At 44.4% G+C, this 27,001-nt stretch overlaps 1 protein-coding gene across 1 annotated transcript; it reads left to right on the forward strand.

Moving 5' to 3' along the window:
- LCMT2 (leucine carboxyl methyltransferase 2) lies at positions 1 to 26,411 on the forward strand. Its single transcript, XM_064441695.1, has 14 exons — positions 1 to 153; positions 409 to 533; positions 2,113 to 2,194; positions 2,525 to 2,705; positions 3,998 to 4,154; positions 4,580 to 4,769; positions 5,196 to 5,303; positions 7,372 to 7,462; positions 9,698 to 9,955; positions 10,927 to 11,154; positions 15,744 to 15,841; positions 23,131 to 23,318; positions 23,406 to 23,541; positions 25,684 to 26,411. Exons 1-14 carry the CDS (start codon positions 115 to 117, stop codon positions 25,849 to 25,851), a joined length of 2,049 nt encoding a protein of 682 aa, XP_064297765.1. The 5' UTR covers positions 1 to 114; the 3' UTR covers positions 25,852 to 26,411.
- Positions 26,412 to 27,001: the final 590 nt, after the last annotated feature.

Consider the following 27,001-nt stretch of genomic DNA (forward strand, 5'->3'; position numbering starts at 1 on the left):
CTCTCAGCCTCTGGCGCTCCCCGGCAGGGCGCAGGCAGTGACGCACTGCGCCCGGCGCCGGGCAGGGCGGTCGCGCTTCTCGCCGGTGCGGCGCGGCGCCGTGGTGCTCGCGGGATGGTCCGTGGCCGTCCTGGCGCCCCACGTCCCGCCGCCGTGAGTGACCTCCGGCCCGGCGCAGCACCCCCTCCGCACGGGGGACCCGCCGGGTGTCTCTGCGCAGGCGGGGGCCCGGCCCGGGTGGCGGGGCCCGGCCGGGCTTCGGGGAGCGAGGGGAGGCAGACGCGGGCGGGGGAGGCTGGGACGTGAGCGGGGTTCGGCGCCGTCGGAGGGAACTGCTCTTCCTCGGAGCCCCTTTGGTGCTGCCTGGCCCAGCCGTCCCGCCCCAGCGCTGTGTCCTTGTTCCGGCAGGTCCAGGGCACCGGCGGCAGCAGCGCCGTCAGCAAGTGCTCGGCGGCGGCGCGGGGCTACATCCAGGACCGGTTCCTGCGGTTCCTTGTGGGGCGGCGGCGGCGGCGAGCTCCGCTTGTTCACCGGTGAGGAGCGGGCGCTGCGTGGGGCCCTTGGCTGCTGTGGCGGCCGAGCGCCGGTGCCTGCGCCGGCGGGTGGCGCCCGGCACGCGTGGGGCTGGCAGCCTCTCTTCCCTCTGGCTGCAGCAGAGTCCATGAGCTGGCTTTTCTCTTTACGGCACAGCTTTTTACAGTACGTTTTAAGGAGCTATGCGTAGTGACGGAGTGGCAATTTGCAGAGCACTATCTCAGTAATGTAACCTTTTTAGACCGTTTGTTTAACTTTACATGGCTTATGGGCAAAAATTGAAAGTTTTGTCCTGGGTGAAATACATCACCAGACTGGTTCCTAACTCTAGTATTTAATGCTGCTGAAAACTACTCAAATAAGATTTGAAAACTAATGTACTAAAAATGTTAGCGTGTCAATAGCTTTCTCATTCATTCTCAAGAACATTACAATTTCAGTAGCATAGTTGGTGGCTCAGGGAAGCAACGTTATCTTTTGAATCAGTGGTGTCTGACCAGTAGGTCTTCTCTGGCGTTTTGCAGGATACAGGCATGAATGTTTTAATGTGTGTGTGTTCAATACTGATATAGTAGTGGAGGTTACATAATATGAGGCTAATAGTTTAGTGCAGTCAAAATGGCTGAATTGCCAAAGGAGCTTCATTCAGGGGAAAAAGAAAAAAAAAAAAAGATGTATTCAAGCAGAAGCTTGCAGGCCTGTGAAGATGAGTGTTGCTCATCAGGTCAGGAAGCTGAGCCTGTCTTGACTTGTCACGTGCCATTGACATGCCAAACTAAATAGAAGGAGTTACGTATTGCAGATGTCAACACTGTCATCCTGAATTTTGGGACATCTTAGAATATCTAGTGGAATCTTTAGACCCTGTGGGGCATGGGGATAATAACATCCTTATTAAAGGGGGTGATAGGAACTGGTAAGCCTGTTGGGCACACGATGAAACTAACTAAAAGAGGATGCCAAGGAAAAAGAGGCACTAGTCCCTGCCAGAGTAGGCAAATGGTAAACACTTTCTAGGAGTTAGACTTAACTAGTTCCATTCATTCAAACAACAGAGAATGGAATTAACTTCCTGACTCTGCTTCTCTTCCCTTTTTTGTTCTTCTCTCACTGCATTTGCACACAGTGTTATTCATTTTGTTATACCCAATAGCCCCTTGTAAGTAACAAGGAATTAATTTCATATTGTTATGGCACCTGATATGGGGCAGGAACTCGGGTATTGGCCACTCACATTGCAGGGGAGCATCCTAATTTTCTGGATTCATACTTTTTCATCCAGTGAATATTTATGAAAAATGGAACAGGTCCAGCTATAGGATACCTACATGTTTTCTCTGGTTTATCCATAGTCTTATTGGTTAATATACTTACTGAATACAGGAGATCTGTATTTATTAACAAGCTCTAGATATGACAAAATCATCAGACATCTCTCAGTGTAGGGATATTGCACAGAACATGGGGTTATTGCATAGAAGCTGAGAGAGAAAAAAATCAGGTTTTTGAAATGGAGGATGCTGGTGCTGGAGAAATAGGGTTCCTGGACAGTGATTATAATGGAATTTCATTCCACAGGGGTTATTACATCCGTGCCCGTGCTGTAGATCACTGTGTTCAAGACTTCCTGTGCAAGACCCAAAGCTACCCTAGGACACAGGTACATTTTCGTTGTCTGGGTGTACTGGGAGTTTCCACTCTATGTGTGAAAAGTCTTTTTTGTATCTTGGCACTGCAGTAGCTTATTAGTGCATCTGTTGTGATCCTTTCCCAGAAGAGCACAGAGAATCTGACTGGCACTACTTGTGGCTGTCCATTTGTTACTTTGACAGAAATATCCGGGAGGGGGCAATACAAAATTCTTCTACCTCCTTCAGGAGATTGCCTGATTGTGTCACTCTGCAGATGATGCTATTAAATATTTTTCACACCTAGGTTCTCAGAATGCTGCTGGAGTTGAGTATAACTTTTTCTGATACTTCCTCTGCAGATCCTGTCTTTAGGGGCTGGCTTTGACTCCTTATACTTCCGTTTGAAGGACATGGGTCTTCTGCATCACACTGTGGTATATGAGGTGGATTTCCCAAATGTGGCATGCCAAAAAGCTACTTTGATCAAAAGAATGAAGGAGTTGTCAGCACTGGTGGGAGATACTGGAGAGGAAGGATTAGGTATGATATTTATGGAAGGTTTTGTAGATTCTAAATGTTTAGAAGAAGCAAACATAGCCTTTGAAAAATGAGATATGATCAGGTAGAGGAACTACAAAGTTGTAGACGAGAAGGATGTTAATTTTCTGACAAATTTTGGAACAAATAAATCAATGGTAAGCAGTGGGAGATAACAAGAAGATGTGTAGCTGCCAGAATAGCTTTCTTGGGAGCAGATTATATCAAATGAAGGTCAGTTTCTTTCTGTTACAGTTTCTGAAGTACTGTGTCCAGCTCTGGCCTCGCTAGTACAAAGACAGTGGCAAACTGCAGTATGTCTAGTGAGTATGTCTAGTGTGATTGTTCAGTTTCCTCTTGAATCCATTCACATTTTTAATATCGGCAGCATCCTGTGGCAAAGAATTCTGTCCATACCAATAATCTTCAAGTACTTCAACCAAAAGGCAGGTGTCAAAAGACTTGGGAATACCCTGTTCTCTGTGTCCAGAGAGCAGCAAGTGATGGATAGACAAGTTAGTTGTTAGAAGTAATTAACAGGGAACACTGGGATGGGCTTCTGAAGAGGCCGTTTTGTCTCCAGTAACGGATGCCTTTGAGGACAGTGTAGATTAACAGTTCTCAGGACAGGTATAATTGTTGGATTGCACTAGTACAGAGCAATAGAGTAGGTGATTTCTAATGGGACTTCACAGTTTGCATTGTTTATGATTTGGTTTTCGTTGAAACAGGTCAACAAGCAATAGCTTATGCTATTCTTATGTGTTTGCAGTGAGCTAGCATGTGCTGGTTCAGGATTCAATGCCATTTTACAGAAATGAAACCTATTTTAAAAAACAGACAAACCCCAAAAGACTTGAGAATGGTTTTATGGTTGTGAGGCAAACCATTCAAGTTCTGTCAAAGCAATGGTACTTTCTTAGCCTAAACTGAAAGGTCTATAAATGAAAGCCCTTAAGATTTTATTCTGGATTATAGTGGTACTATAAAAATGTTGCTAAATATGGTAAAGTTTTGTTGTTACAGCAAATGTGATAATTCTATGAGAAACCTGTAGGTGAAGTTTGCGTTAGGAATAATGGTGTTTTAGATCTGCATTTAATGGGTCGCTTCTTGACACTATCCCTTTATGGTTCATTTAGTGATGGGGATTTTCTTGTACAAATCCCAGAGAAATGAGTTGATGGGCACAGCCTTGTGAGCGATTGCCTGTGGGGTTGTTTTTCCTGTTTGTCCCTTTTGGTGTCAGTATTACATCAGCACTGTAGTGAGGTTGTATCATTTTTGTCTCCCAGGAGTCATTACCTTTTCTGGAGAGGATTATAAATTATTGGGAGTGGATTTATCAGAGCTGTCTGAGCTGGAGAGAGCCCTGGAGGAAGCAGGACTGGACAAAGAAATTCCCACCCTCTTCATAGCAGAGGTGGTCCTCACCTACATGGAAAATAGAAGGTCAGTTGAGTTATCCTCTGTTTGCTTAGGTGGCAAAATGAAAAGAACAAACTACTTTGTACGTACATTACCAGGGGCTGTGAGATGTGCTGTCTTATAACTAAAGCCTCAGGAATTCTGTGGAAGTCCCAAACAGCTCCTTACATTGTAATTCTGATGGTGTAATTGACATCCTAAAAAAAAAAAAGAAAAAAAACCTTGAAGGGAGTTATTTGAGTTTTTCATTCTTCTCATCCCCTGAATTCTCTGCACAGATGGGAAGGAGATGTTCATAAGTCCCCAGCACGGTATTCTCTTGTGTATTACCTCTGTCAGGATATCTTAATAGCATGCTTTATGGTGTTGCAGGAAGACATATATGGCATCTGCCATATAATAGGTGGGCCCTCAATTATTTAATTTCTTATGCACTATCTGCCTGACAGGTCGGATGCCTTGATTCAGTGGGCAGCAGAGCGTTTCTCTCAGGCATGCTTTCTGCTCTATGAGCAGATGCACCCAGAGGACCCCTTTGGACGTGTCATGCAGCAGCATTTTAGCCGGCTGAACTCTGCACTTCATTCTTTGGCGCAGTACCCTGACTGTGAGGCACAGCAGAGGCGCTTTTGTGAGAAGGTAAGGACCTGCAGCTCTAGGGCATACATGAAGCATCATTTACCTGGAAAAGATTGTAACATTAATTAATTTTGGGAGTCATCAGCTCTGTCAGTTATGGGTTTTAGCAACCAGAGCCAAGGCTGAGAGACTGCCATCTCTAATAGCATGACTAGTCATTTGAAGGCCCTTCTAACCAACTGGCAGCCTACTTTCTGGTATGGGATTAAAGAAGTTTGGTTCCTCTGAGACTTTTGATATAATAGATTAAGTTCTTAAGAGCCTTACAGGTAAGAGATCTTTCCTCACCAGATTCTGGACCGCTGTTGTGCCAGCTAGACAGTCTTAAAGGCTCATGCAGGTGTTTAATTTAGGGTCTTCGTTTTCTTGTGGGAAGCAAATGTCTGTCCTTCCAGAGGTAATAATTTTGATGGATTTCTGTTTTAGGGCTGGACTGAGTGCAGTGTTATGGATATGAATGAGTTTTTCACTTCTTGTACTCCGGAAGATGAGCAGCAAAGAGTGCAGGCTCTGGAGCCTTTTGATGAATATGAGGTAACTCTCCTTTATTCTGAACACCAGTGACCTGGCTTTGATATGATAAGTCGTTTGCAGTTTCTTACGGTCACAGTTCTGTACAAGAGTTGCTGAGGCATAGGTAGGTGTTCATGTAGGCAGAAAGGATCTTTAATCAGACTTAGTTAATGCAGAGGCCTCAGGAAGCTCCGTATGAAGCTGGGGCAAGTAGCATTGGAAGAGGACTCTTTGGTGTTAGAAAAGCTTCTTGTTCCTTCCTCAGTGAGTGGTCTCTTAGGGAGATGGTCTTAGCACAGCAAACTAGCTGGTGGTATAAAAGATGTTGTAGATGCTAAAAGTTTGCATGGGTTCAAGGACAAATTATTTTAATGAGAGACAAATCCATTGAGGATTTGCATAAAAATACACCTGATGTGAAGTTACTGACTACAAATGGTTGGGAGCGTTCCTGGGGGAAGTAGATGCACATGTCCTGCTCTCTTGCATTTCTGTAGGCTATTAGTATTTACCATTGTTGGATACAGGTTACTAGTGTCAGATATCTTTTGGTCTGACTTTGTACAGCCATTACTATATTAATGATTGAAATTTTACTATGAGTCTATTCTTTGCCATTTTTATTTTATCTGCTGGCAAACTTGGCAACTATTTGAAGTCTAGATGAGAAGTCAAACATACTGAATAACTTTGAGATAAATGTCCTGTAGGATACTTACTAGAAGTCTCCCTTTCAATTTTGTGGTTCTCTGTTTTCATACTCCAGGCTGTTAGATTTCTAGAGAGAATTATTAACAATTTAACGTGCTTGCATTTGTTTTGCCAATGTGTAGGATCTGCTCTGCCACATGAATGCAAAAGTGATGACTGAAAGATGCTGGTGGATTTGCAAAGTGGTGTAGAAATGTCTACAGGGATTATTGTAGATCAAGGCAATTGCACATACGCTGAGAAAGTAAAGAATTTTTTAGCATTTTCCTTATAGAGGAGGTTAACATGTATGCAAGTCCAAGCTGAAAAATATGCACGGGAGTAAGATATGTGATAACAGAGAGCTCTACAATTAGCCTTTGAGATAAAGTAAGATTCAGGACTTACTGGAAACAAGCCCAATTGCAGTAGATAAGAAATGTAAAACACATACTTAGTCCTGAGGGCAACTAATTTTTAGAATAATCTGCCTAGGGACAAATAGTGGATCCTTCCATTTTCAGTATTTATGTTAATTTTAGGGTAACACTTTCAAGAGATGCTTTTTACTTCTTGTAGAGGTTGGGGTGATGATGCTAATGTTGTGGTTCTTTTTGCCTTAAATTCATGTTTATGCCTTCTAGTCACGTAGTTGGCTGGATATATCCCACCCCATGGGAATGAACATACTCAATTCCCTAATGTCCATAAAAGCCAGGGTGGGCTCTAATATTGCTGCTGACTTCCTGTACAGTCCTCTTGCTTGTGTTTTCACCTCTGGGTGATTCCAAGGCCAGACTGGAAAACTTATGGATGTATTTTTGGCCAGCAGAGATGATGTTGCACCTTTGAACATTTGTGATTTCTTTGGGATCACTTATATTCCATGACCTGTAAGAAATCTTAATCCCTCTGGTGTACAGCCCTCACTCTTTTCTATGATCAGAACAGGGAAGCATAAAGGGAAGCTGATTCCCTGCACCCACTTCCCCACCCCACCCACCCCCAAAAGAAAAAGTTCCTCATGCAACGTATAATTAAGCTATGGAACTCCTTGCCACAGCATTACAGATGATAAAAGTTCATGTGAGTTCAAAGAGCAACTGGATAGGTTCATGGATGAGAAATACATCGAGGATTGTTCAATAAAAGACGACAGCTTCTTGCTTACAAAATCCCTGAGCTGTAAATTTTTGAAGGTTGGGGTGAGGAAGGTATTTACATGCTTGCTCTTTCTCAGATTCAAGTTTAGTCTTCTGATTTTAGCCACTGTTGGAAGCAGTGCTCAGCTAAGCTGGTCTTTGATTTGATCACCCTGGCCACTCTGAGATACTACTGCTTGTGCTAAGATTTTGAGGGGGAATCTTTGCTTTTGTTTTTTCCTTTGGGTGTGCTACAGGAATGGCATCTGAAATGTTCTCATTACTTTGTCTTGACTGCATCAAAGGGGATGGAACCTTCCTGGACTCCATTGTTGCCCAGTATGACAGGTACATACTGACTAGTTTTCACAGTATTCTTTTATCTTGTGCAGGGTTCTCTGAGAGATTTTAGGAGACACTAAAACCCTGGAAGGAACAGATGGGATGCTGCCATCTGAGTGGCTTTCTCCATCCTTCTAATAATGGTTCTGCCATCCATGGCGAGGCCAGGCCCGCATCCTGACTCTGCTGGTTCTAATCAGTTCCATTCTTTTAGTTTATTGAAGCTTCCAGGTTGAACAGCTCTTCCTTCTGTTTATACATGGGGTCCTCCAGTGCATGGTTGCAAGGGCAGGCTACCCTGCTGCTCCTCCTCCTCCTCTTCCTCCTTCTCCTCCTATTTTTGGGATCCCACAGACTCCCTTTTCAATTTTTTTCCGCTTGGCTCCATACATGGCGCTCTGACCCATTCTATCCTTCTAGCTCCCAAAAGGTTGTTATGTTTTACTTACTGCACTATCAAAGTATTGTCCAGCAGAGCACTCAGGAGTGTGTCACAGAGTTCGTCCTTTGTTTTGTTATCCCTTGTAGGTGGAATTGTACGTGTAGTACTTCTGTTTCTGAAATACTTTTAAATCTGTGTGTTGCTTTTTTTTTCAGATGGGAGAAAAGTGGTACAGCTGGGGAAAGGCCAAGACCAAAACTGTTTCCATGATAAAAAAGGACTTGGCAGTAGCAGTCCAATAAATTCCTGCTTTTAGCTGCTTGCTTCCTTTCTCAGGGTGGGAAGCAGAAGGTTATTTTTAACCTGTTTCACATCACTAGTCTTGTTCACAGTACAGAACCACAAGTGGTCCTGTCTGCAGCTGAAAGTTGAAATCTGTGTTCTAGGGAGCAGGAAAAGCAGCTGGAAAAGGATAAAGAAGCGTGGCAGTCCTTAAGCCAACAAGGCCACTGAATGCGTTGTGTTGTATCTTGATTAGATATGAAAACGAGTAGTGAAATTGAATCTAAATGAATGTGGGTGTTGTTAAATATACTGTGTGATTGTCACTGGTCCGTATATTAAAACCTTAAAGGCTCCTAAACACGTAGGATCTATCCTTAAGTAAAAAAAAAAAATCAGACATTTGCTTAACTGACATTAATACAGTGAAGACACTTCATTTGTTACAGACAGGAATAGGGTCTTTCTGCTGCTGCCTCTGTTGTATTCAAAACTGATAGCAGGAGCCTTCAAAGTCTGGTAAATTATCCATGCTTAGATACTTTTTACTGGGAATGGCAAAAGGTATGTCTCAAATACCAGTATGTGCCCCCAACTATCCTCTAAAACAGATTTGGGTCCCTGTTCACGAGAGTGCAAGTACTAAATCTTCCAGACAGAGCATGGCAAGTGGTTTTTTTCTTTTCATTTCAGAAAATAGAACCCCTCAGTCTTAAAAAGAACCATCTGTAGGAAAGCATTTAAGCCCAAGGAGACGAAATTCTTGACTTCATCAAACAATAGAAAGTAGGGTGTTTTACTAAACAACATTCAGTACAGGCAATTTTTCTGGGTATGGCATAGAAAAAATAGACTGAGAGCTGCTTCTCCTTCACCGCATCATCTCTTAAGGCACAAGAATAAGGCACTTGATTAAAACAAAGAAGCTACAGATTCAAAGCTGATTAGAATAATACAATTTGTACAATGCATAGGTGAGCTAGAATCCTGTGCTGAAAGTTTGTTTCATACTAGGGGATATAATATTTAGAGAGAAGATATCTAGATAACTGAAAATATTCTTTTTATAGTAGGACCATTGGAATTAACAGAGATTACCTGTCATGCTTTAGAACTTTATTTCAATGCTTTTTTGAAGGTAGGATCAAAATCTAGCAAGAAACTTTGAAATTCAGCTTCCAGGTATTTGTCCTTTTTCTGCTGTTTGCTATTTAAGTAGCCAAATATTTTCTATATCAGAAAAGTTCTCCTTTTGAAGGTATTGCAGTGATTCCTATCTTGCTACAGCAGTTTAGGACACTACAGTCTCTTAGCTAGTCTTACGTCCACCCCATTAAAGCAGTCTCAGAACTGTGTCAGGATTTGAGGGAGCAGTAAGCAGAAGTTAAAAGTTGGCACAGTGGTAGCTTGAGCCATTGCAGCTTGATTTTTAGGGCGTGTCAGATTGTCTTTGTGCTCTATCAGCTTGCTTCACAACTTCTTATTGAAAAGCTGAACAGACTTGCTTAATCTCTCATTTAAAAAGTAGTCTTTGGTTCTTTTTGTGCATAAGTTCTTTGGTTCTCTTTGGCTTACAGTTGCTCATCATGATGGTCCTGTCAGGATGGCTGGGAGTATCACTGCAGCAGTGTGTGCGATGCACTCTGAAATTCCTGGCCTGAGACGCTATGGGCACCACTCTGTTCTTATAAAACCCAATGTGATTCTCACCACTGGAGGTTTTGGGGAAGAGGATGGACAGCACTGCCGGATGAGAAATTTTCATGTGCTAATTAAGCATGCCGGCTATTGGAAAGCTGGCTGCGTGAAAAAGGAAAATCCTGATAAAAGATGGGGTGAGTTCCCATACTGATGGCAAGTGTAAGGAAGATGTTCTTGTGCTAACAACAAAATAACGTCTAGTGGAAAAGTGGTGTCACAGTGCAACTATGCTGGCAGTCAAAGAGATCGGAAGGTTCTGAATGCTAAAGTGCCGGGTCCTGTGCTTGGGTCATAACAACTCCATGCAATGCTACAGGCTTGGGGAAGAGGGGCTGGAAAGCTGCCTGGCAGAGAAGGCCCTGGGGGTGCTGGCTGACAGCCGGCTGAGCATGAGCCAGCAGTGCCTGGGTGGCCAAGGAGGCCACCAGCCCCCGGGCTTGTGTCAGCACTGGGGTGGCCAGCAGGAGCCGGGCAGGGATGGGGCCCCTGTGCTCGGCACTGGTGAAGCTGCACCTCGAATGCTGGGGCTCAGTTTTGGGCCCCTAAGGACAAGAAGGACGTTGAGGTGCTGGAATGTGCCAAAGAAGGGCAACGAAGCTGGTGAGGGGTCTGGAGCACAAGCCTTATGAGGAGTGGCTGAGGGAGCTGGGGTTGTTTAGCCTGGAGAAGAGGAGGCTGAGGGGATCATAGAGCGATAAGGTCTCCCCTCAGACTCCTCTTCTCTCTCTACAAGTACCTGAAAGGAGGTTGTAGTGAGGTTGGGTGTTGATCTCTTCTCCCAAGTCACTAGCGATAGGGTGAGAGGAAACAGCCTCAGTCTGTGCCAGGAGAGGTTTAGATTGGCTATCGGCAAAAATTTCTATACTGAAAGAGCTGTCAGGCATTGGAACAGGGTGCCCAGAGGGATGGTGGAGTCACCATCCCTGGGAGTGTTCAAAAAACATGTAGACATGGCACTTGGGGACACAGTTTAGGAGGCATGGTAGTGTTGGGTTGATGGTTGGACTCGATCTTAGAGGTCTTTTCCAACCTTCATGATTTTATGATTCTATAAATTTCAAGGGAGAAAGATTGGTGTGAACCCTGATGTTGTGTATCTCTACAGATGAGCGGTTATACCATACTGTGTCATGTCTCTCGAACAGTCTGGCCCTGGTGGTAGGAGGACGAACATCCCCATCAAGTGCAGGCTTGGGAATGTTGTTGCTAAAGTTTCCTGAAACCTGTAGTGCCTCGGACCCAGATGACATTACAGTGGAGCTTATGAGTATGCATCCTGCTGAACCAGCTGCTTTGCGTTGGAGACACAGTACAACTGAAGTACTATTCAAAGGTAAAAAGCCTGGAAAGAGTGGAAATGACTGTAGGTATGCAGAGGTTTACAAATTCCAGAATATATGGGGCAGTCCTGTCCAGACAGTGAGGTCTAAAAAGCAAATTGTCATGATATAGCCTTACTTTTTATGTAGTCTATACAGTTAATGTTGGTACATTGTATTCCTTCGTCTGAAACAACAGCTTTTTGTGGAACGTTTTGGAAAGAACATGATCTTGATAGATTCATCATCACTTCAGAGAATCCAATTACACTTTGTAAAGATTTTGTTCCAGTGGTGATTTTTTTTTCCCCGGGCTTAAAGACTTAAGGCTTAAACTTCATTTGAATATATTTTTCGTATCATATCTACCCAGGTCTTGTTGTGCCTTTTTTGTTTGTAAAGTCCAGAAGTATTTGTGAGAGGCTTTGCTAAATCGGACAGAAGTGAAAGACTGAGCAGTCTCAACTGAGTTTCCTGAACTGAGCAATTGAATTGGTTAATCCAACAATTGATCAGCATTTCAATTATCTATGCCATTAATACATTGATTCATTACAGAACCTATACAACAGATACCTTGTGATAATGACTTTTATTATAGATGAGCTGCAATCTTGTTAGTTTTCTAGATGCAGGGCAGGAATCAAAAAATATGTATGATTGTATAGTGCTGAAAAAGGCTCATAATGCATTTTTGAAAGTGCTACAATATATACTTGCAACTGCAGTTTGGTTGGCTCCCCTCTCACAGACATACCTACCCACAAATGAAAAGACTCCTTTTTCAGCTGTTCCTGTTTAAGGTGCAGGATGTGGCCAGGCAGGCATACTGACTGGCGACCTGTTTATGTGTGACCAGCCCTTCTTACACTTTTATTCCTCTGTCTTCCTGAGTTTGCACCTCCCCAAATCACCTAAACCTTTTCCTGTCTCTGGTTCCTCTCCTGAGCATCCCATAATAAGTCTTATGCAAATGCAAAATGCTATTCCCCTGCATCTTATAATGTGTCCCATATGCCTAAGCAGTACCTCCTCAAAGGTGCTCCAGAGGGTTGCTCCTGTTCACTCATTTTGTTGGGTTTCACAGCTGGACAGCGGGGCGGACCGTTCTCCTGGGACATCCCTGGGAGGAGCCAGGACAGATCGTCTGACTCCATAAACATGTAATTAGGGTTCTCTTGCCTGCACACCTGCCACTGCCTCTCTGTGCTCTTCTTGTGCATGAGGAAATGAGCCTTTTACAGCTTGATTGCTCTCCTGGGATGGGTCTGGAAGTAGCTGCGGTGGGATATTATTTGAGTTCCCCCACCTTCTTTTGCCTCTATGCTCCTCTGTGGGTGTGCAGGTGAGCTTTTAAGCATGTAACCTAGCACTGCTAGTGAGTGAGGCTTTGTAGTAATAAAAAGATGCTTAAAAGAAAAGCAAAGCAAATGTTAAGAATTATTAGTGTTAAGGATTACTAGTAAAGGAACAAAAACCAGAATGGAGAATACTGTTCTGCCATTATGTGAATCATAGAATCATAGACTGGTTTGGGTTGGAAGGGGCCTTTAAAGGTCATCTAGTTCCACCCCCGCTGCCATGGGCAGGGACATCTTACACTAGATCAGGTTGCTCAAAGCCCTATCCAGCCTGACCTTGGGATGGGGCATCCACAACTTCTCTGGGCAACATGTTCCAGTGTCTCACCACCCTTATAGTAAAGAATGTCTTCCTCACATCTAATCTAAATCTACCCTCTTTTAGTTTAAAACCATTACTCCTTGTCCTGTCACTACAAGCCCTGGTCAAAAGTCTCTCTCAGTCTTTCTTATAAGCCCCCTCTAAGTATCAAAAGGCTGCAGTAAGGTCTCCCGAAGCCTTCTCTTCTCCAGGCTAAACAATTCCAACTCTTTCAGACTTTCCTCACAGGAGAGGTTCTAGCCCTCTGATAATGTTTGTGGACTTCCTGTGGACCCACTCTAACGTGTCCATGCCTTTCCTGTGCTGGGGACCCCAGAATTGGATGCAGTGCTCCAGGTGGGGTCTCACCTCCCTTGACACACTTCTTTTTATGCAGCCCAGGATATGATTGGCTTTCTGGGCTGCAAGTGCATGTTGCCAGCTCGTATCTAATTTTTCATCTACCAGTATCCCCAAGTCCTTATCTGCAGGGCTGCACTTAATCCATTCATCCCCCAGTCTGTATTGATACTGGGTATTGTCCTGACCCAGGTGCAGGACCTTGCACTTGGACTTGTTGAACTTCAGGAGATTCACATGGGCCCACTTCTTGAGCTTGTGAGTAGAAAATAAATTAAAAGAGGTTTTGAGATCTCTTCTTGACACTTGAAATAGGATAATTTCCAATTTCATGTACTGCAAAATCCCCAGTGGTAAGTGGAATTGAAACCTGGGGAAGTAATGTGTTCTGGAAGACTGATTCTGTGAGATTGTTTATGGCTAAAGTTATTAATGCTTGATCACACCAGAAAGAAGTTCCAGAACTTCCTTTCTGAAGGGTAATACTTCAATTCTGGAGCGTTATGGAGCAGGATCCTTAGCTCTTTATCCAGGAGGAGTGCCACAGAAGAAACGTTACTCTTCTAGCAGCAATTGACAAATATTCAGTAGTTCTGAATAGGCCTAGAATCAAGCCCTGTAGTGGCACGCTGAAGGTTTGTCTAGGAAAAGATATTGACTGTAAGGGGCAAAAGGTTCAGCAGTTGTTAGGAAGTCAGTGGTGGGACTTAGTGGAATTCAGGAGGCGAAAGCTGTCCTTTCTTAAGCTGTTTCATTCCCCACTAGCTGGCAGGGACCTATTGAAGGGGAACACCAGGGGAATTGTTAAGCATTTGTTAGTCGAGTCTGGAGCAAACTTTGAATTTATGGAGCAGTGTTTAATTAACACCATAATGTAGTTTAGAGCTCAGCCTTCCAGTCTAAATTTTATATCAATGAAGCAAATGGGTAAATGAAATTTTATAAATAATACATTGGTTTTTGTCTTTGTCAGACTGTATTGTATCATCTTATTTTTGCCTTGATTTTGCTTTGTAGCTGAAGTGACCAACACTTCTGTTATTTGCAGAGTCCATTATGAAGAAATGAGCTCATAGGGCATAGAATGAACCATAGAATCATAGAATAGTGTAGGTTGGAAGGGACCTTTAGAGGTCATCTAGTCCAACCCCCTGCAGTGATGAGGGACATCTTCAGCTAGATCAGGTTGCTCAGAGTCCTGTCCAACATGACCTGGAATGTTTCTAGGGACTGGGGCATTGACCACCTCTCTGGGCAACGGTTCCAGTGTTTCACCACCCTCATTGTAAAAACTGTTTCCTTATATCCAGTCTAAATCTACCCTTCTTTAGTTTAAAACCCTTGTCCTGTCACAACAGGCCTTGCTAAAGAAATTGCCCCCCATCTTTCCCATAGTCCGCCTTCAAGTACTGGAAGGCTGCAATAAGGTCTCCCTGCAGCCTTCTCTTCTCCAGGCTGAACAACCCCAACTCTCTCAGCCTGTCCTTGTAGGAGAGGTGCTTCAGCCCTCAGATCGTTTTTGTGGCCCTCCTCTAGACCCACTCCAACAGGTCCTTGTCCTTCTTGTGCTGAGGGCTCCAGAGCTGGACGCAGCACTGCAGCGGGGTCTCATCAGAATGGAGCAGAGGGCCAGAATCCCCTCCCTCACCCTGCTGGCCACGCTTCTTTTGATGCAGCCTGGGATACGGTTGGCTTTCTGGGCTGCAAGCGCATTCTGCTGGCTTATGTCCAGCTTTTTGTTCACAGGTACTCTCAAGTCCTCCTCTGCAGGGCTGCTCTCAATCCCTTCATCCCCCAGCCTGTATTGATACCAGGGGTTGCCCTGAGCCAGGTGCAGGACCTTACACTTGGCGTTGTTGAACCTCATGCGGTTCTCCCAGGCCCACCTCTCCAGCTTGGCTAGGTCTCTCTGGATGACAATGCAGTTAAGACACATCTTTGACATCTATCCAAAGTACTTTTGCACCTTTTATACCTTCTTTTTGAGGCTTCTCCAGATTAACTCCTACATGTGTACATTATGCTTATCTCCCTTTTGTATGAACAAATACACATTCTTGTCTTCTTGGGATAAATAGATGTAATTGTATTGCTATGATTTATGTACTTCGGGTTTTCTAGTTTTATTAGTTCTACAGCTGTAATATTTGAATTGGCTAAATTTTCATTCCTTAAGTCCATTAGGTATATTAAAAAACAAGTTTTCTCCATTTAGTTTTGAGACTTTTGTGTGTGATTTCCATTCAGACCTTAAACATTCAGAAACTACATAAGTGGATGATGGGGTGGTTCTGAATGACCACAAATGTGAAGAATACAGCTTCTTAGTAAAAATATTTAGGCTACCATGTGTCTTAAAAGATCTAGATACAAGAGTAAGTCCTGTATCCATGAAAAACTTCCTTGCTTGTCTGGAAATGTTTGTCAGGTTGCAGGATGTCTTAGTGTAAATAGTGTATGAAAATTCTGACTGCATTAATTGCTGCCTTTGGTCAGCTTCCTTTCCATGCAACAAAAATTTTTGCTTTTGTGACATACCAAATTCTAACTTCCTTTTTCATCTGGCTGTCTTCTTCCATAGGTGAGAAGTACCTGTTTGTGTATGGTGGCCGCTCTGCTATGGAGCCTGTGCTGGGGGATTGGTATTTCCTGCAGGCTCAAGAACTTTCCTGCACTGTGGTAAGAACTTAGGGAGATCCGAGGGAGTAGAAATCACCCTCACTTCATAGGTGCATGCTGCTGTATTAGAAGCTTAACTAAATCATGGTGGTATTACCATATTGAAGAGAATGGCATTGGCACTGTCACACTGCATGGTGGTTAAAGTTAGAGCTAACTTCTAAACACCTTGCTGTTTAGTGGAATACAGTCTTCACAGAATAGTTGGGGTTAGAAGGGACATCTAGAGATCTAGTGCAGCACCCTTGCTTAAAGCAGGTTTAAGTAGAACAGGTTGCTCAGGATATTGTTCAGTCGGCTTTTGATTATCTCCAAAGATGGAGACTGCACGACCTCTTTGGGCAACCTATTCCAGTGCTTGACCACCGTCATAGGAATATGTGAGGGTTTTGATGTTTAAGTGGATTTTTTTTTTTTTTTTTTTGTATTTCAGTTTGTGCCCATTGCCTCTTGGCCTGTTGCTGGATACTACTGAGAACATTCTCTCTGTCTTCTTTCCTCTCTCCCATTAGTCATTTATACATGTTGATAAGATTCCTCGGTGAGCATTCTCAGTCGTTGAGGCAAGCAGCTCCTGCGCTGGCACGATACACAGTGGATGCCGTAGTGCAGTATGCAGGGAGTTTCCTGAACCAGGGAATCCTCAGGGGATTACAGAGACAGGGCCAGGAGCAACTGTGGCCAAGCCCCCCACACTTATAAAAGCAACCCCTAGGAAGCACTAGTGACCAGGAGTGCTGCAACCAAGGGAGGCAAACAGGGCATGGTGTGGCCATTTGCACGGAAGGGCACTGTAACTTTGCTGGCTTGAACAGGGAGCAATGGTATTTACCCAGCAGAAGACTATGTCTGCAATGGATGCAGCTTGCCAGGCGGAGCTCTGGTGGGAACATGCTGCTACCCAGGTGTCAGGTTGCAGGGTGCGCCCTACTCCTATACCAGTATGGATGGCAATAGTGAATACACCTCTGGGAGGTGTGCCCAGGTAGAGAAACTCCTCAGCTTAGTGATAGAGCTCTGGGTGGAGGTGAGTAGGTTGAGGATTATCAGGAGCCTGAGAAGGAGGTTGTCTACTGGAACCGCACTCCACCTTGCCTGGGACAGACCTGTCAGGTAGACAGGACACGTGATACAGAGGATTCCCTATCCTCTGTCCACCTGGCAGAACGCGATGACTTAAGGGATAGAGGAGAATGGCGACAATTTCCTGCCGAGTGCAGCAGGCGCATCTCTGTGACTACCTCACCTTCCCAGGTGCCCTTGTGCAATGGGTATTGAGGGTGACAGAGCAGTGGAACAGGCTGCCCAGAGAGGTTGTGGAGCCTCTTTCCCTGGAGACATTCAAAACCCGCCTGGATGCAGTCCTGTGCACCCTGCTCTAGATGTTCATGCTCAAGCAGGGGGGTGGGACAAGATGATCTCCAGAGACCCCTTCCAACCCCTACCATTCTGTGATTCGGTGATTCTGAGGCTCTAGAATTGGAACCAAACAATGATGAGGATGATGGTCCATCTAGGTTGGATGTGTCACCAAGGTTAAGTCAGCCTACACCCTGCATCAAGAGATGTTACAAGAAAACTTCCTATCCTGGTATGCCCACAGATTATTATCCAGTATTGCTTTTTCATGTAGGCAGCAGTGAAGTTCGAATAAGAAGCCCAAAGGTGATCAAAATAGACTTCAGGGCCTTGGTTAACGGTTCAGGACCAAAAGTAGCATTTTCCTCTACCCTTCCGGTTGTGGGGAATGATGTTGGAAGAAACAGGAAGACCCAGCTCATCAATACCTCGCTCCGTGACTGGTGTCACTGGCAGAATTTTGGGTTTTTTTGATCATGGGTTAGTCTATATGACAGCAGGCCTGCTGGCGACAGATGGGGTGCACCTTTCTCAAAGGGTGAAAAGGGTCTTTGCCCAGGAGTTAGCAGGGCTAATAGAAAGACCTTTAAACTAGATTTGAAGGGGGAAAGGGATAAAACCAGACTCACTAGTGATTAGCCACAGGACTGCATTCCAATGTTTGAGGGATGGTGTGCTAGTGAGGTCCTTCAGTCTGCTCCATGATGAGCCGAGTACGCTGAAGCACTTTCGAAATGTCTCTATACTAATGTGTGCAGCATGAGGAATAAACAAGAGGAGCTAGAAGCTTTGGCTCAGTCCCAGAGCCATGATATCATTGGCATAAGAGAAACCTGGTGGGATGAGTCCTGGTGACTCATGGACAATCGCACCATGTGACTCCTGTGCAATGATGGATGGCTATAGGCTCTTCAGGAGGGATAGGCAGGGCCAGAAAGGTGGCACGGGTGACGCTCTATGTAAGGAGGGGTTGGATTATATGGCGCTTGCAGTTGGCAACAGTGCAGTTGCGACCCTCTGGGTAAGGATTAAGGGGAAAGCAAATAAAGTGAATATTGTTGTGGGTGTCTGCTGTCGACCACCCAGCCAGGACAATGACAATGATGAATTATTCTGTAGGAAATTAAGGGTTATCTCTAGATCAGCGGTCCTTGTCCTTATGGGTGATTTTAACTTCCCAGGTGTCAAATGGGAACATCATACAGCAGACACAACCAGGTCCAGGAAGTTCCTGAAGCGTGTTGAAGGTAACTTCTTGGTGCAGGTACTAAAGGAGCCAAGTAGGAAAGGTGCCTTCCTAGATTTGTTGTTTGTGAACAGCAAAGGACTTGTGAGCAAAATGGTTTTAGTGTCCATCTTGGTCACCGTGACCATGAAGTAGTTGAGTTTCAAATCGATAGGAGAAGAATTGCCAGCAAAACTTCAGCCCTGGATACAGGGACTTTGGGCTGCTGAAGGAACTAGTTAGTAAGGTCCCCATGGAATCTGCTTTTGAAGGCATTGAGGTCCATGAATGCTGGTTGCTTTTTAAGAGCCATCTCTTAAGAGCACAGGAGCATGCAATTCCAAAGTGTCAGAAGTCAAGCAAGCAGGACAGAAGGCTGGCTTGGCTGAGCAGGGATCTTCTTCTAGAACTTAGGCCGAAAAGGAAAGTGTATGGACATTGGAAGCAAGAACAGGTGACACAGGAGGACTACAGGGATGCTATTTGCCACCGTAGGGAGAAAATTCCTGTGGTCAAAGCTCAATTAGAGTTCAGGCTGGCCAGTACTGTGAAGGACAACAAAAAGGGCTTTGTTAAATTTGTTAACAGCAAAAGGAGGATCAGAGATAACATTGGCCTGTTACTTGATGAAGTTGGTCACCTCACAAATAGGGACATAGAAAAAGTGGAGACTTTAATGCCTTCTTTGCCTCTGTCTCTAACACCGATGGTGGGCTCTGGGATCCCCGGAGCCCACTGCTGGAAGACTGTGGCTGCAGGAATGATAAACTCCCAGCTAACTCTGAACTTGTTCGAGACTTGCGGCTCCAGCTGGATGTGCATAAGTCCATGGGCCCCGATGGGATTCATACCAGGGTACTGAAAGAGCTAGCTGATGTTATCGTGGTACCTCTTACTGATATTTTTCAACGGTCTGCTGAATTTAGAGTGTTCCCAGTTGACTGGAAGCTGGCATACGTCCCAGTTTTCAAGCAGGATGAGAAGGAAGACCCTGGTAATTACAGTCTCACTTTAGCACCTGGTGAAGTTATGCAGAAGGTTATTCTGGGAGTTATTGAAAAACACTTGAGAGACAGTGCAGTCATTGGTTAGAGCCAACATGGGTTTATGAAGGGAAAGTCCTGTTTAACTTAATTTCCTTGTATGACAAGTTCACCCACCTAGCTGGCCAAGGGAAGCCAGTAGATGTGGTGTTTTGGGATTTTAGCACAACTTTTGGTACTGTCACAGTTCTGGACAAAATGTCCAACATACAGCTAGACAAGTCCGTAATACGATGGGTGAACAATTGGCTGATGGGTTGGCCTCAAAGAGTGATAGTAAATGGGGTTAAATCAGGCTGGCAGCCAGTCACCAGTGGGATTCCACAGGGCTCAGTTACAGGGCCAGTGTTCTTTAATGTTTTTATGAATCATCTGGATGCAGGAGTTGAATGTACATTAAATAAGTTTGCTGATTATATGAAATTAGGATGAGCTGTGGACTCCCTTGAGGGTAGAGAGGCCTTACAGAGAGATCTGGATAGACCAGACAGCTGGGCAGTCACCAACTGTGTGAAATTTAACAAGAGCAAGTGCTAGATTCTGTACCTAGGATGGAGTAATCCTGGTTGTACATAGAAATTAGGGGATGAGGGGCTGGAGAGCAGTCCTGCAGAAAGAGATCTGGGGATTTGGGTTGATGGCAAGTTGGATATGAGTCAACAGCGTGCCCTGGCAGCCCAAAGGGCCAACCATATCCTGGGGTGCACCAAGCACAGCATGGCTAGCCGATTGAGGGGGGTGATGTCCCACTCTACACTGTACTGGTGTGGCCCCACCTTGAGTACTGTGTGCAGTTTTGGGTGCCTCAATATAAGAAGGACATCGAACTATTAGAGTGTGCCCAGAGTAGGGTGACCAAGATGGTGAAAGGTCTCGAGAGAAAGCCTTGGAGATGCACACTCACACACATGCAAGGTTTAGGGAAAATACAAATGCACTTGTCCCCCTTCCAGCAGGTGGCATCCAGGCATGTGGGCACTGTGACCCATGGTCCTATTCCAGCTGCTGGTGCTCACTTGATTCAGTTGCCCCGGTCACCCAAGTAGTTGCATCTGGGACATGCACAGGTCCTGTGACCTGTGGTGGTCTTGTCCCAGTTGTCCGGCACTAAGACTTCCACTTGTGCCACAGGCCAGTCTGACTCCGGTTTGTTGTCCCAAATTCACTCACTCTGCGTGGCACCCCCACCCCTCCCCAGTAGCTGGCTGTCTGGACACAATGTCTTTGAGAGCCATGGAGATGCTCCCAAGATCTGTGTCCCCTCCAACTCCTGATGCTGAGACCCTCGCTCCAGTTGCTGGCAGAGAAGGCCCAGGAATCCTTTCCCCCCACCTGCTCTGACTCCATGTGCTGGCTCCGTACTCACTGATGCTTTTCTCTGCAGTTGCAGGCACCTAGTCCTTGCATTACTTGCATGGGGTAGAGAGTGATATTACAGAGATAGTTAAGATTTAATCAGTAAGATGGATTGATCAGGTGCAGAGCTCAGTCAAACAAGTGTACTGAGGAGTGACTGTTTACATGCGATTGACCCCTTTTATACCCTTTTCTGTCATTCCCCTTCTTTGTTCCCGAACCACTGCCCAATCCCCAACCTTTCTCCTAAACATTCCTTAAGAAGTTTTGTTTAGTCCCACAAGGCCCTCCCTTGAGTCTTCTGAATCCTCTTGTTCTTCAGTTCCCCCTTATCAGTTGAAAAGTCCAGGTTGGCCCTCTTCAAAGCTATGCCTGGAGTTTCTTAATGACCCGTGGGTTAGTGACTGAAGGCTTTTGACCTTTGGCATTGTCTCTGTTATCCCTTGTCTGTCAGGTTTTTGTCTCTTTATGGTTTTGTTTATCAATTCCCCCTTTACTTATTATTCCATTTGCATTGAAAGTGACTGGGATTCAATAAACCTAATGAAACAGGTGCTCTCACCTTCCACATACACTTTGAACTTCTATGGAAGCCAAATCAACTTCATCTCAGGTCCTCAAAAATACAGAAACTAATAGTAACAGACTATAAATATCTGGAAGATAATTGGGGGATAAGCAGCCACCACCAAGAGTTCAGGAAGTAATTTGTTTAACATTATTTTCCTATAGCACAGCATTAGATTTTGTCCTGAAGAAAGGGTATGTGTCATGACTGTAGTAGGACTTCGACACATTGTGTGACGCTTTCATAACATACTAAGAAAACATGATTTAAACGGGAGTACTGCAGGGTAGTGCAAATTTATTTGGAAATCAGACTTTGAGAATATTTAGAAATCACACTCTGTGGAAATGGTGGTGTCCCACAGTATCAGTCCTGGGGTCCAATTATTAATGTCAGGAATGATGAAGCAAACAGTATTTATATTATATAGGCAGAGTAAGCTCAATAGTGCATTGGTGGACAAGATGAAAATTCAAAATCACTTTAACATGGAAGAAATACTTGTGGAAAGACAAACTGTGGTGTATTAAAGATAGACTGAATTTTAAAAATAGTACATAGGACAATTATAGGGTGAGAGATGTGTAATTACAGATCACAAGCTAAACTTGAGTAAGCAATATCATGCTGTTGTGGAAGGCCTAAACTGTGTGTTCAGGTACGTAACCAGGAATGTTATTTATAAGACACATGAATTGGTCCTTCTATTCTCTTCAGTGCTGTTAGTCTCAGTAGGACCCTTGTAAAATACCCAAAGCTGATTCCTGAGAAAAAGAGGTGGACAGGACGCTCTATAGAAGTATGCAGTGAGAATGACCAGACCACATACCTTACAGGGGAAGATTTTGAAGGACTTGTAGCTATTGAGTCTGGAGAAGATTCAAAATGGAAATAAATCTTCAAATATGTAAAGTATAGCTGCAGAGAGGACAGAAATTATTCTCCGTGTTTACTTTGGGTAGTACAAGGAATCTATAGAAAGGGCAGCTTCAATTGGACACTAAAAAAATCTTTAATTGTGAAGATAGTAAAGTGCTGCAACAGACTGCCTAAAGAGGTGAGAAATTCTTGTTACCGCAGACTTTCAGAAGCTATTAAATAACTGTCTCTTCAGATGATAATAGATAAAATTGAATTTGCTTTAGGAGAAAGGGATGGACTGGATGGCTTCCAAAATTTTCTCCACAGCTATGATATTCCTTTAAGCCCCTCCTTTTACATTTTTCCCTTTAGTGCTTGCACTGCAGGTTTTCTTTCTGCATATTAGTACTGAAGTTCATCATTTTATCTTGTTCTGTGGTTTGAGCCACTAATCACCTGCTTTGCTGATCACTGCATTAGTCCATGTGTTTGTAAACTTGTGGTTCTCAGGTGCATGTCCTGAACAGAAAGCAGCATGCAAGAATGCAAATAAAGTTACCTCTAATAAATGTGGAGAAATAAAACCCGCTAAAGACCGAATGATATTAAATATACTGAGGGCCAGAGAAATATTGGAGGTAGTGTAAATGGAAACAGTTCTACGTAGCCATCCCTAGAGGAACTTGTGTAGGTTCGGGTTTTTTGATTGTTCCCTATCATGCTTGTGCTGATCCCGTCCAGCAACTGTTCCTGTCCTGTGGCAGGAAAGAATGTTGCATCCCACAGGACATGCGACAGGAAGAGATGGTTTAAGAGCCTGCATATGAGGAAGACACTTAGCTTGGCAAACTTCAGCCTTGGACTTATGTTTTCCTAGATTCCTGTTGAGGGTCCAGTACCAGAAAGCCGCCACTCTCACAGTGCCTGTAGCTGGAAGGGAGGAGTGCTAATTGCAGGAGGTCTGGGAGCAGCTGAGCAGCCCTTAGGTTCAGTTTTCTTTCTGAAGGAGCTTGAACATGGCTTTCAGTGGCAGACAGTAGAGACACACCCTTCTCTCATCCCAAGGTAAGTAGAAGGCATTCAGCAGTGAATCTTCAGCCCATCTTTACCTACGTCACTTACTAATGGAGCTCAATCTCATTTTGAACTCAGGTACTCACACACTGCACATGTGCATGATGGAAAACTTCTGCTTGTTGGTGGAGTGTGGTTTCACTCATCCTCTGTGCCAGGCATCACCGTCATTGACTTAATGACTGGTCTCTGCTTGGACTATGCGATTAATGTGGTAAGTCCTGATAATTTTCTTTCAGGGTAAAGTGTGTTTTGTGAAGGGAAGTGGCAACTTTAGGGCTATTCCCCGAAACAGAGTAGGGAATGCAAAGCAGGCAGATTTGTGAGTGGAATAAACATTCCCTGTTTGAGGTGGAATTTCAATTCGAAGTACTTTTATCAGCCCAGAGGAACATAATGGTGTTAAGAGAGGGAGGGTCTGACTGTGAGGAAGATTGGAGGGCACGGAGCTGCTCTATTCCAGATAGGGGGAATGGAACTGAGATGGGCACAAGCATAGTAATTTCAGGATGTCTAGGGAAGAAGAGAACAGATCAGAGACTTAGTCTTTTTGGAGGTCTGTGGTATAATTTCATTAAAAACTTCATGGTGGAAATTGCTGTGTGCTGCTGCCTGAAGTACAAGAAGAAAACACCATAGAAATACTGGGAACATAAGAAAACTTTTTACCGTAAGGGTGACTGAACACTGAACAGGTTGCTCAGAGAGGCTGTGGTGTCTCCATTGTTGGATATACACAAAACCTGACTGGGAACGGTACTTAGCAACCTGCTGCAATTAAGCTTGCTTTGAACAGGGGTGGTTGACTAGATGATACTCAGAGGTCCCTTCCAACATCACCTGTTTTGTGATTCAATGAAGAACAATCATAGAATTGTAAAATCATGAAGGTTGGAAAAGACCTGTAAGATCATCAAGTCCAGCCGTCAACCCAACACTACCATGCCTCCTAAACTATGTCCCCAGGTGCCACGTCTACATATTTTTTAAACGTCTCAAGGGATGGTGACTCCACCACCTCTGTGGGCAGCCTGTTCCAATGCCTAACCACTCTTTCAGTAAAGAAATTTTTCCTAATATCCAATCTAAACTGCCCCTGGCGCAGCTTGAGGCCATTTCCTCTCATCCTATCCCAAGTTACTTGGGAGAAGAGACCAACACCCACCTCGCTACAACCTCCTTTCAGGTAGTTTTAGAGAGCAATAAGGCCTCCCCTCAGCCTCCTCTTCTCCAGGCTAAGCACTCCCAGCTCCCTCAGCCGCTCTCCATCAGCTGTGTTCTCCAGACCCTTTGCCAGCTTCGTTGCCCTTCTTTGGGCACATTCCAACACTTCAGTGTCCTTCTTGTCCTTAGGGGCCCAAAACTGAGCCCCAGCATTCAAGGAGCAGCTTCACCAGTGCCGAGCACAGGGGCACGATCCCTGCTCTGCTCCTGCTGGCCACACCAGGGCTGACACAAGCCCGGGTGCTGTTGGCCTTCTTGGCCACCTGGGCACTGCTGGCTTATGCTCAGCCGGCTGTCAGCCAGCACCCCCAGGGCCTTCTCTGCTGGGCGTTGGACTAGATGACCTTTAAATGTCCCTTTTGACCCAAACGATTCTGTGAGAAATCTTCTGTTGCTTGACAGGTTTTTATTTGTCTTTTATGTAAAGGAACAAATTTCTTTGTATATATGTATCCTGTCTTTGGTGAAACTGGGACTTGTGACCGGTCTGCTTTTTATAATAGGCAGTATGTGTGCATCTGGTTGACCTTCCAGCATTTTCCTGAGGGCTTAAAGCATGAGAGGGCTTCTCTGCAGATTGTCAGATGTTTCTTGGAGCTCAGATGTGTAACCATATACTTTAGGCTGTCTCCTTTGTGGTGGAGAGGGCATGACTGTTCATTGCTTCTTCCGGTATAAGAACTAGGAGACATCAGATGAAGCTGGCAGGCAATATGCTTCAAAAGAGTGTTTCAAATGAAACAGTTAAGATCTCAAACTCCTTGCCACTGGACATGAGTGCCAGAGGTTTACATGGATTCAAAAAGTGACTGGCTATGTTCTTGGAAGGAAAAACATTAAGTTCAGGGAGTACAAAGACATTCTCTGTCGTTAAAAATCACTGAACTGCAAGTTGTTGGGTGGGTGGAGTATAATGGAAGAGTATATCATGGTTTCCTTAATCCTGTGTTCTCTAGCTATCTACTTTTGCCCACATTTGTGGGTGGTATAGTAGACTAAATGGTCATAGAAGGGACCCACTGTGGCTGTTCTTAACTTTCTAATGAAGGTACCATATGAAATATCCCTATAGCATTGTATGAGGTACACATGTTGAAGTCCTATATACTCAAAATCTCCTTTTGTTTTTTAGGATCATCTGGAGTGGCCATTAATGCTACATAATCATAGTAGTGTCTTTCTGCCAGATGAGAAGGAGTTGTTGCTTATTGGTGGTGGTGGGAACTGCTTTTCCTTTGGGACACACCTGAACCCAGAGCCTGTCTCGCTGAGCCTCACTAACATTCTGACCAGCCACTGACCAGGACCAAACATGACTGAACCACGCTGTTGCACTGCGGTGAGACATCTATTCACTTGTAGGTCCAAAAGCAGCAAAATGTTTCCACAAAGTTTTCGTATCAAGAATGCATTTGTAAAGGTGGGATAGGAGGGACAGTTATGACAAGGAGCTGCATACCTCATCTGTCTTTTTTTGTTTGTACGGCTCTTTGTGTTGGTGTAAATAAAGTACCTGAAAAGTAGTGCTGTGGTGGTAGCAGTAGTCCTTAGAGGTGAAATGAGGAGCAGTGCTGTGTTCAAAACAGACATGACTTTGCGCAGTGCTGACTTGGAGGTACAGTGAAGTCACTGAGTCAAAAGCCATTGGAAGTGTTAAGTCAAGCGTAATTAAATGCAAGGAACTGTATCAGAGGTCATACCTGAATGTTTTAAAATGTCATGTCTAGTCTAGACATGACAAACTCATGCTCCTCTGATTCCTGTTGCCAGCAGCTCAGACCCTGCTGGCTGTGGCCTTTGCTTGTTTCCTGGGAAGGTAATAATATAGCAATTAAAGAGGAGCTGCTAACTGTAGCCCCTGCTTGTTTCCTGGGAGGAAAATGATGTACCAATAAAAGAGGGGTGGGGGGGGTGCTACTTGAAATCATGGCTCAGCCTCATTGCTAACATTTGAACTCTTCTCCTATGCCTGTGAAGGTGCCATGGTGAGGAGACAAGACTGTACTTGGAACACAGTGTTTGAGCACAATGTTCAAACTAGGATGATGTTCTTGAGAAGAGGCATACGCCTCTGTCTATATTTAATAAAAGATGACCGAATTAGTTTAGGGAGAGTTTTGCTTTGGGAAAAGCCCCTTAGAAAATTACTAGAAAGAGCCTCCTTGGAGTATAAACTAGAAAATGAGAAAGGAAGATCTCTAAAATTATTGCAATACCAAAATCAGTTGAAGCTGCTGATTGGGATCACGTGTGTAGGCATCAATCAGATTGCTTTCTGAATTATTCCATGAGAAGAGGTGTCTCTAAACCTGTGAAATTAAGGAGAAGGTGGAATAACCTCAGTGGCTCTTCATCGCTTCTACTGGCTCTGATAAGGAAAGGGGTACACAAAGCAAAGTGCCTTTAAGATTACCTGCTGGACCTGGAGTGTATCCAAGGAGCTGGCAGAC

Source organism: Phalacrocorax carbo, chromosome 1 (genome assembly GCF_963921805.1).
Source record: "Phalacrocorax carbo chromosome 1, bPhaCar2.1, whole genome shotgun sequence".
NCBI lineage: Eukaryota > Metazoa > Chordata > Aves > Suliformes > Phalacrocoracidae > Phalacrocorax > Phalacrocorax carbo.

What these genes read in the sequence shown, in the direction of transcription:
- LCMT2 (XM_064441695.1), top strand. Translation starts at nt 115, where the DNA reads ATGGTCCGTGGCCGTCCTGGCGCCCCACGTCCCGCCGCC. An exon ending in AAATCCTGATAAAAGATGGG is followed by an intron (nt 9,956 to 10,926) that starts GTGAGTTCCCAT and finishes GTATCTCTACAG; the next exon opens with ATGAGCGGTTATACCATACT. An exon ending in TGGACTATGCGATTAATGTG is followed by an intron (nt 23,542 to 25,683) that starts GTAAGTCCTGAT and finishes TTTGTTTTTTAG; the next exon opens with GATCATCTGGAGTGGCCATT.